Raw genomic sequence first — 20,209 nt, forward strand, 5'->3', positions numbered from 1 at the left:
AAACTTCCAAAGTTGTGGCAAAATGGCTTAAGGACAACAAAGTCAAGGTATTGGAGTGGCCATCACAAAGCCCTGACCTTCTCTCTACTATTATTCTGACATTTCACATTCTTAAATTAAAGTGTTGATCCTAACTGACCTAAGAAAGGGAATTTTTACTAGGATTAAATGTCAGGAATTGTGAAAACTGAGTTTAAATGTATTTGGCTAAGGTGTATGTAAACTCCTGACTTCAACTGCATATATATATTTTTTAAACATTTTAAATAAATTGCTTCACCTTTTCAGCTTTTTTAGGGAAATTTGATTTGACTTATATTTGATTTGACTCCAACTCTGATGCACATACTTAAATTCAGAAAATGCAGTATATAATGTTGAACGTTTCAAAAATCATCATACTTTACTTATGTACCACATCGTATTATTCATAAATTATTTATACATATATAGAGAGAGATTTTGAGGGGGGAAACACACTTCTTCCAAAGCTTCTCAAACTCCCGGTCCTCTAAGTTGAGGCCCAACTGTGCAAGACATCTCTTCAGCTCTGGAGCTACAATCAAACTGATCCTCTGTAGGCCTAGCTCTGTGGGACGTGACTCTATGACCTTCAGGAACCTGTGGTGGGGAGAACCACATCATTTACATTTTATTCAGCTGTAAGCAGATGCTCTTGTCTAGCTATCTTTGGTCTAGCATTCAGCTTAGGAAAGTGAAAACATTTCTGTGACATTCAGATACATATACAGTGGGGCAAAAAAGTAGTTAGTCAGCCACCAATTGTGCAAGTTCTCCCACTTAAAAAGATGAGAGAGGCCTGTAATTTTCATCTTAGGTACACTTCAACTATGACAGACAAAATGAGGGGAAAAAAATCCAGAAAATCACATTGTAGGATTTTTAATGAATTTATTTGCAAATTATGGTGGAAAATAAGTATTTGGTCAATAACAAAAGTTTATCTCAATACTTTGTTATATACCCTTTGTTGGCAATGACAGAGGTCAAACATTTTCTGTAAGTCTTCACAAGGTTTTCACACACTGTTGCTGGTATTTTGGCCCATTCCTCCATGCAGATCTCCTCTAGAGCAGTGATGTTTTGGGGCTGTTGCTGGGCAACACAGACTTTCAACTCCCTCCAAAGATTTTCTATGGGGTTGAGATCTGGAGACTGGCTAGGCCACTCCAGGACCTTGAAATGCTTCTTACGAAGCCACTCCTTCGTTGCCCGGGCAGTGTGTTTGGGATCATTGTCATGCTGAAAGACCCAGTCACGTTTCATCTTCAATGCCCTTGCTGATGGAAGGAGGTTTTTACTCAAAATCTCATGATACATGGCCCCATTCATTCTTTCCTTTACACGGATCAGTCGTCCTGGTCCCTTTGCAGAAAAACAGCCCCAAAGCATGATGTTTCCACCCCCATGCTTCACAGTAGGTATGGTGTTCTTTGGATGCAACTCAGCATTCTTTGTCCTCCAAACACGACGAGTTTAATTTTTACCAAAAAGTTATATTTTGGTTTCATCTGACCATATGACATTCTCCCAGTCTTCTTCTGGATCATCCAAATGCTCTCTAGCAAACTTCAGACGGGCCTGGACATGTACTGGCTTAAGCAGGGGGACAGGATTTGAGTCCCTGGCGGCGTAGTGTGTTACTGATGGTAGGCTTTGTTAATTTGGTCCCAGCTCTCTGCAGGTCATTCACTAGGCCCCCCCGTGTGGTTCTGGGATTCTTGTGATCATTTTGACCCCACAGGGTGAGATCTTGCGTGGAGCCCCAGATCGAGGGAGATTATCAGTGGTCTTGTATGTCTTCCATTTCCTAATAATTGCTCCCACAGTTGATTTCTTCAAACCAAGCTGCTTACCTACTGCAGATTCAGTCTTCCCAGCCTGGTGCAGGTCTACAATTTTGTTTCTGGTGTCCTTTGACAGCTCTTTGGTCTTGGCCATAGTGGAGTTTGGAGTGTGACTGTTTGAGGTTGTGGACAGGTGTCTTTTATACTGATAACAAGTTCAAACAGGTGCCATTAATACAGGTAACGTGGAGGACAGAGGAGCCTTTTAAAGAAGAAGTTACAGGTCTGTGAGAGCCAGAAATCTTGCTTGTTTGTAGGTGACCAAATACTTACTTTCCACCATAATTTGCAAATAAATTCATTAAAAATCCTACAATGTCATTTTCTGGATTTTTTTCTCTCATTTTGTCTGTCATAGTTGAAGTGTACCTATGATGAATATTACAGGCCTCTCTCATCTTTTTAAGTGGGAGAACTTGCACTATTGGTGACTGACTAAATACTTTTTTGCCCCACTGTACATACTTTGTGTGTGTGTGTGTGTTTGGATTCATGATGACTATTTAAGCACCAAACATAGCAGATTCTTGGTTGCATTCATATTGCAGATATACAGTACGATCTCTATTAAAAAAGACTGCTTCTTTGTTTTCCAAATGTCACTCCATTTATCCAAATATTAGTGATAGTGATATCCAAATATTCAATCATTTTTTAGACTTCATAGGTGGTGACCAAAAATTTGATTTTTGGAAAATTTGACACTAATACTTTGTAAATGTTAAGGAGATAGATTGGGTGTAAGGCCCTGCGATAGACTAGTGTCCTGTCCAGGGGGTGTACTTGTACATCAAGCTGCCTCAGGCTACATAAACAGATAGTTTCCATTTCCAATGAGCCATTCTGGCTCGCACAAATGCCTAGGCTTGTGCAAGGCTAGTTACTTTTACTTACTTTATAAATGTAGCCTAGTGTCCACAGGGTGGCTGCTAGTGTGACTGACTAACAGACGTTTTCAAAAGATAACAATACTAGGACGCCTGCGGGTGAACGCCTTATGGAAAGCGAGCAAAAAGTCCTGTCAATCAGACACATCAGTAAGGGGTAACAGGATTAAAGAGTTCACAACCATTTGACTCTCCCTCCCTCTCTCTTTCTTTTCTCTCTCTCTCTCTCTCTCTCTCTCTCTCTCTCCTTTCTGCGCTTCTCACTCCTCTCTCTTCCTGAGTTTTTCTTTCTCTCCCTCACCCTTTTCTCTTGCTCTCACCGTTGTATCTGTCCCTCTAACTCCTCTCTATTCCTGAGTTCCATTTCTCTCCACCCTCTTATTTTCTCTCTCCTCCTTTCAGTGGAAAACGTACTCAATTGTCATTCTTGAATATAGGTAAAGATACCTCAAGTAAAGATGACTCAAGTAAAAGTGTGTGAAAGTCACACAGTAAAATACTACTTGTGTAAAAGTCTAAACGTATCTGGTTTTAAATGTACTTAATTAAGTACAGTGGTGGGAAAAGTACTCAATTGTCATACTTGAGTAAAAGTAAAAGGTGAAAGTAAATAAAATTCATTTTATTCAGCAAACCAGACTACACATTTTTCTTGTTTTTTAAATGTAAGGACAGCCAGGGGCACACTCCAACACTCAGACATAATTTACAAGCACATTATTTCTGCTTAGTGAGTCGGCCAGATCAGAGTCAGTAGGGATGACAACGTGTTATATTGATAGGTTTTTAAATTGGACCATATTGCTGTCCTGCCTGAGCATTTGATATGTAACTGGTACTTTCGGGTGTCAGGGAAAATGTATGGGAGCAAAATTACATATATTTGTTTCTAATTTTGTGGAGTAAAAGTAAAAGTAGTCAAAAATATAAATAGTAAAGTAGAGTACACATATTCCCAAAAACGACTTAAGTAGTACTTAGTTACTACTTAGTTACTTTACACGACTGCCTCATTTTTCATGCTGTTCTTTTTTGGTCACTCTTTCTCTTGTATTCCCTCCCTTTCAATCCCCTCCTGCTCTCTTTCCCTCACTCTTCCCTCTTTCTCTCCCTCTCCCACCCACCCCCTGTCTCTCACTCCCCCTCTCCCCTTCTCTTTGCTCCAACTGACTAGGAGTCTTCAGGTCTTCCTAATTGGTCACGGGGATTTCTGAACTGGTGGCTCTCAGGCCTTCTCAGCCTCCGCTGGAATGTGTTTATGTGTGTGTCTGTGTGTTTGTCTGTCTGTCCACCACAGCCGGTTTGCCAGTTTGCCCTGACAGGGGAGACACACATACCTCCCCGGTGGAGAGCTGCTGATGACAAACTGTCTCTTGCGCATGCGCCCACACCCACCCACACACACTCACACATATACACACACACACCATTTGACACCCCGACAATGGCACCAAAGAGAAGAGGTAAATACTTAAATAATCTCCTTTCCCCTGAGTCCTGTGGTTTTGGGCTCCTCTGTCGATAGAAAGGGAGTATGAATGTGCCCAGTGTTTAAAGCATCCTACCAAGTTTGAACTGAGATTGCTCTAAAGCGGGAGAATTGCGTCAGCATTAACTTAAAACAGAAAGGGCCATTTTGGCTCTGCATTGTTTGAATCTAACTATCCAGGGGGTGAGTTTCCCAAAAGCTTTGTAGCTAACTCACCCTAAGCCTGCCTTTTGTCTAGAGTTATCTTTCCAGGGTTAGTCAATCCCCAGCCTTCTTTGACCCAGAGATTTCAGAACTGATGGTCTAGTAATGTAGTTTTTGGGGTTGTGGTACAAGTATCTGTCACAACCGATATCATGATTTCACTATGTTGGAATTTAGACACTGCATTGCCAAGGCGTTTCTAGGCTGTTTCTAGGCTGCGACAGTACTTCAGCTCTCAGGAAGACAATAGATCCGCTCTACCTGTCTGACACTTGCAGATCTCAGCCATAACACACTCACACTTTCCTTAAAGTCTGAAGTACAACCCCGGCACAACCATAGCATGACTTAAAATATTTATACTTATAAAACAAACCAAAAAATTGGGGGATAGATCACCTTTAACATTTCATTTAGATTGTAGCTTCCATCAATGTAATTGTCTGCATAATTTCCAATCCCCATATATATTTTTTGTAAAACAATATATATATATATATATATTTTGTAAAACAATATATATATATATATATATATCAGTGCATTTGGAAAGTATTCAGAACCCATGACTTTTTCCACATTTTGTTAAGTTACAACCTTATTCTAAAATTGATTAAATATTTTTTTCCCCTCATCAATCTACACAGAATACCCCGTAATGACAAAGTACAAGATTTTTTAAACGTTTGCAAATGTATTAAAAATAAAAAACTGAAATATGACATTTACATAAGTATTCAGACTGTTTACTCAGTACTTAGTTGAAATACCTTTGGCAGAGATTACAGCCTCAAGTCTTCTTGGGTACGACGCTACAGGCTTGGCACACCTGTATTTGGGGAATTTCTCTCATTCTTCTCTGCAGATCATCTCAAAATCTGTCAGGTTGGATGTGGAGTGTCGCACCAGTTTGAGGTCCTGAGCGCTGTGGAGCAGCATTCATCTTTCCCTCAATCCTGACTAGTCTTCCAGTCCCTGCACTGAAAAACATCCCACAGCATGATGCTGCCACCACCATGCTTCACCGTAGAGATGGTATTGGCCAGGTGATGAGCGGTGCCTGCTTTCCTCTAGACGCTTGGCATTCAGGCCAAAGAGTTCAATCTTGGTTTCATCAGGCCAGAGAATCTTGTTTCTCATGGTCTGATTGTCCTTTAGGTGTCTTTTGGCAAACTCCAAGAGGCCGTCATGTGCCTTTTACTGAGGAGTGGCTTCTGTCTGGCCATTATACCATAAATGCCTGATTGGTGGAGTGATGCAGAGATGGTTGTCCTTCTGGAAGGTTGTCCCTCCTCCACAGAGGAACTCTGGAGTTCTGTCAGAGTGACCATCGGGTTCTTGGTCACCTCCCTGACCACGGCCCTTCTTCCCCAATTGCTCAGTTCGGCCGGAAAGCCAACTCTAGGAAGAGTCTTGGTGGTTCCAAACTTTTTTCCATTTAAGAATGATGGCAGCCACTGTGTTCTTGGGGAGCTTCAATGCTGTTGACATTTTTTGGTACCTTTCCCCAGATCTGTGCCTCGACACAATCCTGTCTCGGAGCTCTACGGACAATTCCTTCGACCTCATGGCTTGGTTTCTGCTCTGACATGCCCTGTCAACTGTGGGAACTTATATAGACAGGTGTGTGCCTTTCCAAATCATGTCCAATCTAATGAATTTACCTCAGGTGGACTCCAATCAAGTTGTGGAAACATCTCAAGGATGATCAATGGAAACAGGATGCACCTGAGCTCAATTTTGAGTCTCGTGGCAAAGGGTTTGAATACTTATGTAAATAAAGTTTTGCAGTTTTTGTATTTCTTAAAACCTGTGTTCGCTATGTTATTATGGGCATTGTGTTTAGATTGGTGAGGGAAAAAAACATTTAATAAATTTTTGAATATAAAATGTATTTATACATTTTCCTTTATTATGTTCTCCTAACCCTGCCATCCCTCCCCTAATGGAGTAAACTAATGGACAACAACAGTTAGGCTTCTACTTCCATCTTTTACATACTATATACATTTTAGCTTTCTATTCTCATAGCTTCTACAGATTGTAAATTAAAGATCAAATGTTTTGCTAAACATATTATTATATTGTTGACCGATTGACTATGACTTTTCAAATCCCCCAGCATTGCTTTTTGCAGAGTTAGCGTCAGGTAAATGTTGCAATTCTTCCGCCATTCCTGAATCTGCAACCAAAAACAAGCTACATATGGACAGTACCAAAACAAATATTCTAATGATTCTGTTTCTTCGCAACAAAATCTTCAGAGCTGGGATGGTTGTATCCCCCATATATATATAACATTATATTGGTTGCAAGAATTTTGGATAATCATTTAAATTGGAAAATTCAAAGTTTTGAATCCGGCATCGTTTCACAATACTTAGGGGATGGGTGTCTTCAATCCAGACTTACCTGTTCTGGGCCTGTCCCCGCAATAGGGATAGGGTCTGGGAGGCTGTGACTTTAGCTGGGGAAAGGGGAGTGGCTGTGCTGGGATCCTGGGTGGGGTTAAACCAAGTGGCTGGTCCACCTGCTCCAGACTCTCTTATGGCCTCCCACAGCTCCTCAAAGCTAATGGCTGCCTTCTTCGACAAATGCAGTCTGGAGGATTCAAAAAGGTTATGTTTTACTGTATGGTTTAGTCCAGTGATGTAGTTAACTGCAGGGATGAATTGAGATTATTTTAGATTTGATCAAATTTAAGAATTATTCATGGTTTTCTATGAGGAGTTTTGAGTTTTTGAATTTAGTTGAAATTGAATTGACCCCAACCCAGGTTCATTGGTTTTGTTTTTAGATGACTCTATTACACATGGCAAGTTCATTGTAGGCTAGTTCATGTTTTGTTTCAGTGAATCAAACCAAACATTCACACACAGTCAGATTTTAGAAAAGGAGTGTGCTAGACAAAACAAATATACAGTGCCTTGCGAAAGTATTCGGCCCCTTGAACTTTGCGACCTTTTGCCACATTTCAGGCTTCAAACATAAAGATATAAAACTGTATTTTTTGTGAAGAATCAACAACAAGTGGGACACAATCATGAAGTGGAACGACATTTATTGGATATTTCAAACTTTTTTAACAAATCAAAAACTGAAAAATTGGGCGTGCAAAATTATTCAGCCCCCTTAAGTTAATACTTTGTAGCGCCACCTTTTGCTGCGATTACAGCTGTAAGTCACTTGGGGTATGTCTCTATCAGTTTTGCACATCAAGAGACTGAAATTTCTTCACATTCCTCCTTGCAAAACAGCTCGAGCTCAGTGAGGTTGGATGGAGAGCATTTGTGAACAGCAGTTTTCAGTTCTTTCCACAGATTCTCGATTGGATTCAGGTCTGGACTTTGACTTGGCCATTCTAACACCTGGATATGTTTATTTTTGAACCATTCCATTGTAGATTTTGCTTTATGTTTTGGATCATTGTCTTGTTGGAAGACAAATCTCCGTCCCAGTCTCAGGTCTTTTGCAGACTCCATCAGGTTTTCTTCCAGAATGGTCCTGTATTTGGCTCCATCTATCTTCCCATCAATTCTAACCATCTTCCCTGTCCCTGCTGAAGAAAAGCAAGCCCAAACCATGATGCTGCCACCACCATGTTTGACAGTGGGGATGGTGTGTTCAGGGTGATGAGCTGTGTTGCTTTTACACCAAACATAACGTTTTGCATTGTTGCCAAAAAGTTCAATTTTGGTTTCATCTGACCAGAGCACCTTCTTCCACATGTTTGGTGTGTCTCCCAGGTGGCTTCTGGCAAACTTTAAACGACACTTTTATGGATATCTTTAAGAAATGGCTTTCTTCTTGCCACTCTTCCATAAAGGCCAGATTTGTGCAATATACGACTGATTGTTGTCCTATGGACAGAGTCTCCCACCTCAGCTGTAGATCTCTGCAGTTCATCCAGAGTGATCATGGGCCTCTTGGCTGCATCTCTGATCAGTCTTCTCCTTGTATGAGCTGAAAGTTTAGAGGGACGGCCAGGTCTTGGTAGATTTGCAGTGGTCTGATACTCCTTCCATTTCAATATTATCGCTTGCACAGTGCTCCTTGGGATGTTTAAAGCTTGGGAAATCTTTTTGTATCCAAATCTGGCTTTAAACTTCTTCACAACAGTATCTCGGACCTGCCTGGTGTGTTCCTTGTTCTTCATGATGCTCTCTGCGCTTTTAACGGACCTCTGAGACTATCACAGTGCAGTTGCATTTATACGGAGACTTGATTACACACAGGTGGATTGTATTTATCATCATTAGTCATTTAGGTCAACATTGGATCATTCAGAGATCCTCACTGAACTTCTGGAGAGAGTTTGCTGCACTGAAAGTAAAGGGGCTGAATAATTTTGCACGCCCAATTTTTCAGTTTTTGATTTGTTAAAAAGGTTTGAAATATCCAATAAATGTCGTTCCACTTCATGATTGTGTCCCACTTGTTGTTGATTCTTCACAAAAAATACAGTTTTATATCTTTATGTTTGAAGCCTGAAATGTGGCAAAAGGTCGCAAAGTTCAAGGGGGCCGAATACTTTCGCAAGGCACTGTATATATACAGTACCAGTCAAAAGTTTGGACACACCTACTCATTCAAGTTATTTTTAAATGTTTACTATTTTCTACATAGAATAATAGTAAAGACATCAAAACTATGAAATAACACATATTGAATCATGTAGTAACCAAAAAAGTGTTAAACAAATCAAAATATATTTTATATTTGAGATTCTTCAAATTCTTCTTCACCCTTTGCCTTGATGACAACCTTGCACACTCTTGGCATTCTGTCAACCAGCTTCATGAGATAGTCACCTGGAATGCATTTAAATTAACAGGTGTGCCTTGTTAACAGTTAATATGTGTAATTTCTTCCCTTCTTAATGCATTTGAGCCAATCAGTTGTGTTGTGACAAGGTAGGGGTGGTATACAGAAGATAGACCTATTTGGTAAAAGACCAAGTCCATATTATGTCAAGAACAGTTAAAATAAGCAAAGAGAAACGACAGTCCATCATTACTTTGAGACATGAAGGTCAGTCAATCCGGAACATTTCAAGAACTTTGAAAGTTTCTTCAAGTGCAGTCGCAAAAACCACAAACCACAGGAAAGGAAGACCTAGAGTTACTTCTGCTGCAGAGGACAAGTTCATTCGAGTTGTCAGCTTCAGAAATGGCAGAACAAATAAATGCAATTTAAAATAAATGCCCTATTTGGTAAAAGACCAAGTCCATATTATAGCAAGAACAGATAATTGTATATGTTTTGATTTGTTAAACACTTCTTTGGTTACTACATGTTTCCATATGTGTTATTTCATAGTTATGATGTCTTCACTATTATTCTACCATGTAGAAAATAGTAAAAATAAAGAAAAACACTTGAATGAGTAGGTGTGTTCAAACTTTTGACTGGTACTACCAGATAGGTACAGTGAAATGTGTCGTTTCAAACGGTCAGCCATAGTAGGAGTTTTTTCTTTCTTTCTGTAAGGGAGCAAATTAGAGTTAAGTGCCTTTCTCAAGGGCACATCAACAGATTTTCCACCGTGTCAGTTGGTGTATTCGAACCAGCGACCTTTCAGTTACTGCCCCAACACTACCTGCCGCCCTATAGAGTTAAGACTTCTATTATGTTTTTTCTTTATACTGTCAACCTTGCTGACTCCTTTACCCAGCACTTTGCAACAAATGCATTTGAATGCACTATACTACTAAAATGTGATATTTATTAAAATTGGTTGATGTACTAACCGGAGCAGCAACTGGCTGTACTGCTGCAGTGTGATGAATCGGCCCAGAAACTTGGTGAGGATCATCAGCAACACATCTCTGTGAGCATAGACAAGAGAGAGGGGAGGGATCAAGAAACCATATAGGATAAAGGACATCCTGTAGCTGTGTGTTTGTAGGTGTTAATGTATAGGGAGAAGATTTTGTGTAGGTAATATCATTTTTTAAAAGTGTGTGTGTGTGTGTGTGTATGTATGTGTGTGTGTGTGTGTGTGTGTGTGTGTGTGTGTGTGAATGTGTGTGTATGTGTGTGTGTGTGTGTGTGTGTGTGTGTGTGTGTGTGTGTGTGTGTGTGTGTGTGTGTGTGTGTGTGTGTGTGTGTGTGTGTGTGTGTACGCGTGCGTGCTCGTGTTAGTCAAAGCTTAACCTGTTGGCCAGTGCTTTTCCCTCCGGATGGTTGTTCTTGAACATTCGTTGAAGGTTCAAGTGTCCTAACAACTGAATGTTCTGCCTGAGCTCGTGCTCAAGCTGGAGGTAGAACACAAAGATATCAATGCAGTGACTATAGCTCCCTCAGTCTATTCAGTGCATTCATTTGTTAATTCATTTGGTCAGTTGTTCATTCATTTTGTTAGTTCATTCAATACACCAATCAACCATCAGAACATGAAACATTTCATCAAAATTCATTTTGACAGCTTTGACCATTGTCAAAACAATAATGACTCAACATCTCACATCCAACAAAACAGAGGAAGCTAAGTGACATCCACTAGGAACTATGCTGATGTCATAGGCAGGCTAGCCCTTCCTGCTGGTAGGTTAGGACTTTGACTGACGTTCATCGTCTCTATTATCAGGGGACTTCTTCTGATCTAAGGAAGAGCAAGGGAGGGGGTTTGGGTATTAAGATAACTGTTGTGGATCCATTTTGACAGGCAGTATCCCCGACTGTCTGTGCATTTTTATGTTTGCCTTGGTGTGTGTGTCTATGTGTGCACACATAGATCTGTATGTGTATGTGTGTGTGTGTGTGTGTGTGTGTGTGTGTGTGTGTGTGTGTGTGTGTGTGTGTGTGTGTGTGTGTGTGTGTGTGTGTGTGTGCGCGCGCACTTGCATGCCTGCGTGGGCGCATTTGTGCTTTGTCTTCACTATTATTCTACAATGTAGAAAATAGTAAAAATAAAGAAAAACAATTGGTTCTAGACAGGGCTAAACCTGGTCAGCTATTCCCGTCTGACATCTGCAGATTTCAGCCATAACACACTCACACTCAAAATGCTAATCTCTACCTCTCTACCTCTTAACCATTCTTGACCAATGGGGATGAGGTTCTCTGGGTACCTATGGGTTTTCCCTCAGCATGGTTCAAGGACCCCACTGAACCCCCTTTCGTTACTCCGGACCCCAACTCCACATCATATCTGTGTCTGTTATTTAAACTAAGAACGAGACTGACTTTGATGTGGAAGGAGAGCAACACTGTCTGACTTCCTGCACAATCCTGCTGTTGTCGAGCTCATAGCTAAGAAGCTGTCTGTGGTCTTGGAATATATAATATGGATCAAATGGTCAGACTTAGACCTAAATCAAGAATTCCATTGAGTGTTGAACAGGAATAAGCACCCTTGAAAAATGGAGAGAAGTTGAATAGGAGATGTCAGATGGAGTGAAATGTAGTGAAAATAGGGAAAAAGAGACCAAAAACGGATGAAAGGAGAGAGGCGGAAAGAGGGAGGGACAGTACCTGGTCCACTTGGATCCTGAGCTGGGCCTCAGGGCAGGAGGCTGCGGTAGTAGTTCTGGTAAGGATACTGGTTCTGCTGGTATTGGTTTGGCTGGTGATGCTGGTTTTAATGGTACTGGTTAGGCTGGTGACTCGGCTCCCCCTGCTCTCTGGTGCCACCCGCTGACCTATCCAAAGTACAACCACATTCACAGCATACCAGGATCATGACCACTCCTGATAAGTGTAAACTCTGTTTAATTGCATTGCAGTTCACCAGTCCTAATTTTAACACATTAATTGTAATTATTTCTGGGTATCGGCATTCTCCAGTTTAGTGCACACAGTCACAAAGTCATTGTGGATTGCATTTAGGCTAGTCGATCTGATGGGATAGGTGTAAAAAATCTACCATTTTGAAGTCAGTTCAGGAAGTAATTTGAATTTATGAATATATTCTACTATTCCTTTCAGTTTATTGAGAAGTTATTGAAAATAGTTGCCCTTTCTTCCTATTATTGAATTGGAACTTTATCCCAACACTGCAATCCAGCAGTTCATGGAATTTGTAATAACACTAGACATTGAGTTCTACATTACATTTGCCATATTCGAAGAGACTAGACCTAGTAGTCTATCATATCTAGTGGTGTAAAAAGTACTTAAGTAAAAATACTTTAAAGCACTACTTAAGTTGTTTTTTGGGGTATCTGTACTTTACTTGGCTATTTAGATTTTTGCCAACTTTTACTTGTACTTCACTACATTCCTAAATAAAATCATGTACTTTTTACTCCATACATTTTCCCTGACACCCAAAAGTACTCGTTACATTTTGACAGGAAAATGGTCCAATTCCCAAACTTATCAAGAGAACATCTCTGGTCATCCCTACTGCCTCTGATCTGGCAGACTCACTAAACACAAATGATTTGTTTGTAAATTATGTCTGAGTGTTGGGTGTGTCCCTGGCTATCAGTAAATATATATAATTGTGCCATCTGGTTTGCTTAATATAAGGAATTTGAAATGGTTAATAATTGTACTTGTACTTTTGATGCTTATGTACATTTCATCAAATCCATTTACTTTTGATACTTAAGTTTGTTTAAAACCAAATACTTTTAGACTTTTACTCAAGTAGTATTTTACTGGGTGACTTTCACTTTTACTTGAGTTATTTTCTATTAAGGTATCTTTACTTTTACTCAAGTATGAAAACGGAGTACTTTTTCCACCACTGATCATATCCACTTTAAAAAATAAAATAAAAATTCCTCCCAAGATAATCAACAATTACCAACTCCAATAGCAGAAGCATCTGGCCAAACGTCGCACATTTTTTTGTAGAAGGGCGCCACCACATGGAGATTTGGACCAGAGAAACTGTTCTGGTGCTGTTTATGGTACTGAAAGGAATTCGTGTGTGTGTGAGTGTGTGTGAGAGAGTGAGAGAGAGAGAGAGAGAGAGAGAGAGAGAGAGAGAGAGAGAGAGAGAGAGACTATTCAAATTTGTTGCGCAGTATTTCTCCATCCTATTATTCGTTTAGCTAGAGATCACGTTGCAATAGGCTACTTACCAAAGATGGGCAGCCGTGGTTTAACCGGATCAAGGGCTACTGAGACTTCGACTCCTTCGGGGATTGGCTGCGAGACCAGGCTGAAACTGCTCTGCTTCGGCGGAGCCTTGTCATAAGGATAACCTGTGGCCCTTCTTGTGTTTTGACCTCGGAAAACAAAGTCGAGGTCCACATCCCGCAACAGCGGCGGTACAACTTCGTCACTCCCAGCGTAATTTCTGGAGTAGCCTCTGAGAGAGAGGGTTTCTGGGTCTATGAGTCTTGATAACGGGTGCTGAATGGCTGGTAGTCGAAGAGAAGCAACCGAGGACAGTCTAGACATTGTATCTGTCATACTCCAGGATAAAAACGGTCGCAAACGTCACATGGTGATGATAGCAACTATATTCGTTATTAATGCTTCCTCGATAGTTTATGCTACTCTATGCTGAAGTTCATTCACTGCGTACGACGGCAATGGTTAACTTTTTGTGCCTCGTCTCCAACTCGAGTTGGTTTTGCAGAATAGGCTATAGGTGCGCGGTTGCTACAGACAACAGAAAGCACTCCAGCCCTCTCCATCAAAGTTTATTTATTGCGGTGGTAAATGGTGGGGTGGGGTCAACTCAAAGAACAATGGTGTTGTTCTTGGCTTTATGTGGTATTTTTATGTGTGCAACTTGACAAATTGATAGCCTCACAGCTGAAATACCCCACTGCGCAAAAACTGGTTGAATCAACGTTGTTTACATGTCATTTCTACAAAAAAATGCAATGTGATGTAGTTGAATGTAGTTGAACGTGGAAAACTGGTTGGATTTCCAAAAAGCCATCAATGTAAGGTTTTTATTTTTAACTTTTTAAACAACACACTTTCCGAACTGTGGGAAATGTAACCTACATGCAACAACCTTAATTATACTTGTTTTAAAGTAGGCCTATAGCATTCGTCCCATTTAAAGTTATTTGAGTGGGTTTCAATAGCCTATTATATTTATTGCTGCCTGTCAAAATGCAATGCACTGATCGCAGTTGCTATGCAGCCTGCAAACAACTGCTAAAATTGGTGTGCGGCAAAACCAGGGAAATGTGAGAGTAGTACTCGCATTACTCATTGCATAACTGTAGTCATATAGTGATAATAAATCCCACCATCCATTTGCGTAATTTGCGCAGTTAGCCTATTGCAATGTGCGGGCACGTGCGCGTAGGATTTGGTCCCATTGCAACAGGGCACAAGTCAAGCTCCTATGCACGTCGAGCACGGAGCAAGGCATTTGTCGGGTAATTATCGGTAGACATCGACGACCCCTGCGCGCACACATGACCTATTCGTGCAGGATCTCTTGATCTCCACGAAGCAGCCATAGGTCTCATGGAATTGCTGACACGAGGAGCATGTATAGGCTATTAACGTTGTGCTTGGAATTTGAAACAAGGTGGGCTTCTATAACCACACAGACTCATTAGCTTATTAGTTATCAATGGGATTCTGCTGGCATTCACCTACATTATTATTTGTCACATGTGAAAGGGCAAAGCAATGGTTTTGGGGCAGATAGTTTATAATTAACTCGGTAATCAGGGTTGTAAGTATAGGAAAACTCTATAGTAAAATAGTAGGCTATATTCTTCCCACACAGTAGACTATAGACAGCAAGTAGGCTATAACTTAATATGTGTGTACATTAACATCTCTTTGATTCAAAACATTAGTATTTTAGGTACATTATTGATGCATTATTGTTGTGCAAACAGAAGTATTGTGTCTTGCCATCCAGAAATACCAATAAAATAGAGCTTGATTGAATTCGACTTTTACTGTCTCAGCAACCAAGTGGATAGTGAATGGTGTGGGCCCAACGCGGGGGTTTGGCAGCAACTCCAGGTCCTTTTGTACATTTAATTACAGGGCTTATGTTTTGTTGACATAGGTTACTATTGTGTTGGTTAAGTCACAAGCTACATAATGTTCTGGAAGAGACTATATTCGGCTGTATCCAAGCAACGATCAAACATGCTTTCCTGTGTGTGAGAAATGCAATAATATGAGTCTGTTTTCAAAGCTGGAACAACAGGTTAGAAATGGTCAAAACGACGAACCTACTGTAACATGTTTGGCTGAAGGTGTTGGTCTAATGCATACAAAACGGAGGAATACTTTCGTTCCGGGGGTGAAAGCTGGTCCTAAATAGCCAACGTTGTTAGCAGGAACAGGCCTGAAGATATGAAAAATACAATTCCATTGACAATTAATGATAATTACAAAGAAGGCCATAATCAGCACATATGACCTACTTCTGCGCTGTAGGTCACATTGACATTCTGTTAAATGGAGACGCGCGCGCTTCCGGCTCTTCAAAACGCATCATAGGCTACAGGTCAGGCTATGAAGCAAATCCTCACCACACCACCACAATGTTAAAAAGTTGGCAAGCTAAATTAAAGTCTTCAAAGTCGCATGCATACCAGCAACAATGTCACCCTCTCGCTCTCGCTGTTAATGTGTGAATTTTGATGGCCTAATTGCCAGGCCTAACCTCTTAAATCACATTTATCAGAACAATAAGACCTATATTGAATTATGAAGATACATTAAAAAGCTAAACTAAGCTAGCCTACCCATGTGTTAATTGCACACTGTATCATGGTGCCCACCCTAAACTGCGATAAAACTTTGGCCTAAAGAATAAATAGTGCATAAATAATGATAAATAGCTGTGATGTTGTGATGTTATTAAATAGCAGAATAAGAATTATTATCTAACACCACTGTATAACTGGAAAATGACTTGAATTTGCCCTTTAAAAGTCCCGAAGTGTTCTATTACACTTTATTTAATAGACATGGCTAAGATTCGAACCTTAACCTAGGATATTTATTTAGCCTCGCCAATCTGTTCGACCGTCTGCATATCCATCACCCCCAAATTCTCGCGATATATAGCCCAGATATATTATGCGGGATGGGGGCGCTTCGTCCACTTGGAGGGGCGTTGGGTTTCTTTGAGGGTGTCTTGGTGAGGACTGTCTGGAACTTTTACGGCCTGACCTCTACTCCACGAGGAGGAACTTGAAAACATGTCGGACGCGGTGGTTAGCTTCATTAAGGACTTTTTGGCTGGTGGCATTGCTGCTGCCATCTCCAAGACAGCTGTTGCTCCAATTGAGAGAGTAAAGTTGTTGCTCCAGGTAAGACTGAGTGAGAATAATTGTTTTCCAGTCTCTGTCATAAAGTTAATATATTATTGGTTATCCATTGAGTAAGATTGTAATACAATTAGATTAATTTGGCAAATGGTTTTCATTCAGAAAGACTTGCGAAAAGCGCATTGGAGACGTTTCTTACGCACATGACTTGTCGCTGTCCAAGGTGGTATTGAGTTTTCTAATTGGATTCGATAGGACTCAGGATTTGGCCTTTCATTCAGAACAGAAACCGAATCATATGAATTTCAGGTCATAAAAGAAAAATGCCTATTTTGAATAACAAAAAGTTAATTTATTTGATGCGTTCTTATATTTTAATGTTGATTTCAAGTACATGCTATGTAATGCTATGTTTCGATTAATAGGATGATAATTAATTATTCCAAAATGTCGATAATCGTTTGGATATAAGAGCGGCGATATTTGGTTTAGGCCTAGGCTACAGCTAAATTTATCCAGACGCTTGCAACCCAATACACTCAGACTGTGCTCAAGTGACATGAAGCAATGGCCAGTATACAACAGCGCTGAGAATAGCTCATTATAACAAAAATTGCACACATGCATTCCTACAAACCCGTGAGTATCATTGAATTAAAGTGAATTAGGAATTTTCCCAACAACAAACTCAATATTGTTACCTCTTGCTATAAGCATACCACCCTGCATACCACTGCTGGCTTGCTTCTGAAGCTAAGCAGGGTTGGTCCTGGTCAGTTCCTGGATGGGAGACCAGATGTTGCTGGAAGTGGTGTTGGAGGGCCAGTAGGAGGCACTCTTTCCTCTGGTCTAAAAAAAATATCCCAATGCCCCAGGGCAGTGATTGGGGACACTGCCCTGTGTAGGGTGCCGTCTTCCGGATGGGACGTTAAACCGGTTTCCTGACTCTCTGAGGTCATTAAAGATCCCATGGCACTTATTGTAAGAGTAGGGGTGTTAACCCCGGTGTCCTGGCTAAATTCCCATTCTGGCCCTCAAACTATCACGGTCACCTAATAATCCCCAGTTTACAATTGGCTCATTCATCCCCCTCCTCTCCCCTGTAACTTTTCCCCAGGTCGTTGCTGCAAATGAGAACTTGTTCTCAGTCAACTTACCTGGTAAAATAATGGATAAATAAAAATAAGTAAAAAAGATAAACTTCAGTTGCGTAAATACAAAGTAGGCCTAAAGTACAATGATAAAATCCGATTGACATGTTGGTTTTTTTGCATACTGAATTGAGGCTAAATTGAAAAATTAATTGTCTTCTGTTGTTCTGCTCTACAGGTCCAACATGCCAGCCAACAAATCACAAAGGAAATGCAGTACAAAGGGATCATGGACTGCGTCAGGAGGATTCCCAAAGAGCAAGGCTTTATCTCCTTCTGGAGAGGCAACCTGGCCAATGTGATTCGTTACTTCCCCACCCAAGCCCTCAACTTCGCTTTCAAGGACAAGTACAAGAAGATCTTCCTTGGAGGAGTGGACCAGAAGACACAGTTCTGGCGTTGGTTCGCTGGGAACCTGGCATCCGGTGGCGCGGCCGGTGCCACCTCTCTTTGCTTCGTTTACCCACTTGACTTCGCCAGAACCAGGCTCGCGGCCGACATCGGAAAAAGTGGAGCTGAGAGAGAGTTCAGCGGTCTTGGCAGCTGTCTCAGCAAAATCTACAAAGCCGACGGTATCAAGGGCCTGTACCAGGGATTCAACGTGTCTGTCCAGGGCATCATCATCTACAGAGCTGCTTACTTCGGAGTCTATGACACAGCCAAGGGTGAGGAACATGAGTTTAAGTAAAATCATACATATAAGTAGCTGTTTGCAATTGGACGTTGTTTAAAGTATTGTATATTACAAAAAATAGGCGCAGAATCCCAATTATGTTGCTCTGCGTCATCGTCTAGGTATGCTGCCCGACCCCAAGAACACGCACATCTTCATCAGCTGGATGATTGCCCAGAGCGTCACCGCAGTTGCCGGTATTATTTCATACCCATTTGACACCGTCAGACGTCGTATGATGATGCAGTCTGGACGCAAATCAGGTGAGCTAGTAGTAGGCCTACTCGTTGAATCATATCAATGAATGACCGTCATAGTAAATAAGAATATGTTCTTAACTGACTTTCCTAGTAAAATAAAGGTTACAGCACATTACGCATGGCAATTGTCATTGAATTGCCTACAGTAGGCCTATATTTCACATTTTAATGATCAATGTGTCGATTTCAATAGCGGACATCATGTACACTGGCACAATCGACTGCTGGAAGAAGATCGCCAAGAACGAGGGAGGCAAAGCCTTCTTCAAGGGGGCCTGGTCCAACGTGATCCGAGGCATGGGCGGCGCCTTCGTCTTGGTGCTCTACGACGAGATCAAGAAGTACACATAAACATTCACAACTCCATAGGAAACCCTTCACCACATGTCTTAATTGGATCATATAATGACAACAGCTTGGGTGAATTATCGGGGGTATATGTGTATTCTATTGAGCCAGCCCAGGAGTTGGTTGCTAGTTATCCTTCTCGCCAGTGTATTTGGTCATGTGAGGAACGCACCGACTCTGAAAGCTGTATATATCTTACCCAAGATGTACAGATAAACGCACATCCAGGCCTGCCAGTTGACTGTCAAACTGGTCCAGAAAAGGGATTTTTCCATTTAATTACATGCCTACTGCAAACAAAGATTCATCCACTCTCCTCAGTTCTTTCTTTCTCTCATAGTAAGTCAAATGAATGTACTCTTCACAGCAGCTGCTGTCTTCCAAGGGCCTTATGTTCCTGTGTTGTGTCATATCTCATGTCCCACAATAAACATTATTTTACTTATTTTAATAAAGATGAAAATACCTACTAAGCCCTCTGCTTTGGTGCATTCCTTTGTCATTCATATTTCATATATGTTTTATTGAAATATTGTATACAATATATAACATAATATACAGTATAACATAATACATCAAAACATTTAGGCAAGGGTTACTAGTTCGAGGGTCTGACTTGGGGACTTAGGGTTAGAAATATCATCCATCCCATTTTCTTGGGCTGGCTATAGAGATCATTCTATTGGGAGCCAGCCTAGATGGGAATCATATAGCCCAGTGCCTCATCAGCTGCCATGCTTCATAGTATTTGTTATGTACATAACAGATACAAATCTAATATTACTCCAATTTTCTCAAACATCAGGTTTTACTAGGCTATACATATACATTACTATAAAATACATAAAAAATACAAAAAAGGCCAACAAACTTGATGTTTGCAATACCACTACCAACATACAAATGTATTACTTTTCCTGTGCCAACCCTCAAAAAACAATTTATTTGAGTAAGCTTATAGTACTAATTAATTACAACTACTGGTTAATATTTTCCTTGTTTATTTCTCTGTTGATGACTTATAGTGCTGGGTCAGGACTTCTGACCATGACACAGCCAATCACTGGTCTATTTCCCCTGCCGCTGTTGTAGCCATCGTGTGTGTGTGCGTGTGAAATTATGTCATTGTGGGTGATAATTATTCATGTCCACAACATGCCAGATT

General features: G+C 40.7%; 2 protein-coding genes across 2 annotated transcripts; one reads left to right on the forward strand and one right to left on the reverse strand.

The window, feature by feature from the left end:
• Positions 1-291: 291 nt before the first annotated feature.
• On the reverse strand, positions 292-14,536 carry LOC121841758. The gene is made up of 6 exons (XM_042311770.1): positions 13,484-14,536; positions 11,925-12,091; positions 10,605-10,705; positions 10,199-10,276; positions 6,861-7,049; positions 292-621 (listed from the first exon to the last, which is right to left on the reverse strand). The coding sequence occupies exons 1-6, from the start codon at positions 13,815-13,817 to the stop codon at positions 429-431; spliced, it is 1,062 nt and encodes a 353-aa protein (XP_042167704.1). The 5' UTR covers positions 13,818-14,536; the 3' UTR covers positions 292-428.
• Positions 14,537-16,433: 1,897 nt separating this feature from the next.
• slc25a4 (solute carrier family 25 member 4) lies at positions 16,434-19,517 on the forward strand. Its single transcript, XM_024398375.2, has 4 exons — positions 16,434-16,654; positions 17,942-18,428; positions 18,559-18,699; positions 18,890-19,517. The coding sequence occupies exons 1-4, from the start codon at positions 16,544-16,546 to the stop codon at positions 19,045-19,047; spliced, it is 897 nt and encodes a 298-aa protein (XP_024254143.1). The 5' UTR covers positions 16,434-16,543; the 3' UTR covers positions 19,048-19,517.
• The last annotated feature ends 692 nt before the right edge of the window (positions 19,518-20,209 follow it).

This window comes from Oncorhynchus tshawytscha, linkage group LG34, assembly GCF_018296145.1.
Source record: "Oncorhynchus tshawytscha isolate Ot180627B linkage group LG34, Otsh_v2.0, whole genome shotgun sequence".
In the NCBI taxonomy this organism is placed as follows: domain Eukaryota; kingdom Metazoa; phylum Chordata; class Actinopteri; order Salmoniformes; family Salmonidae; genus Oncorhynchus; species Oncorhynchus tshawytscha.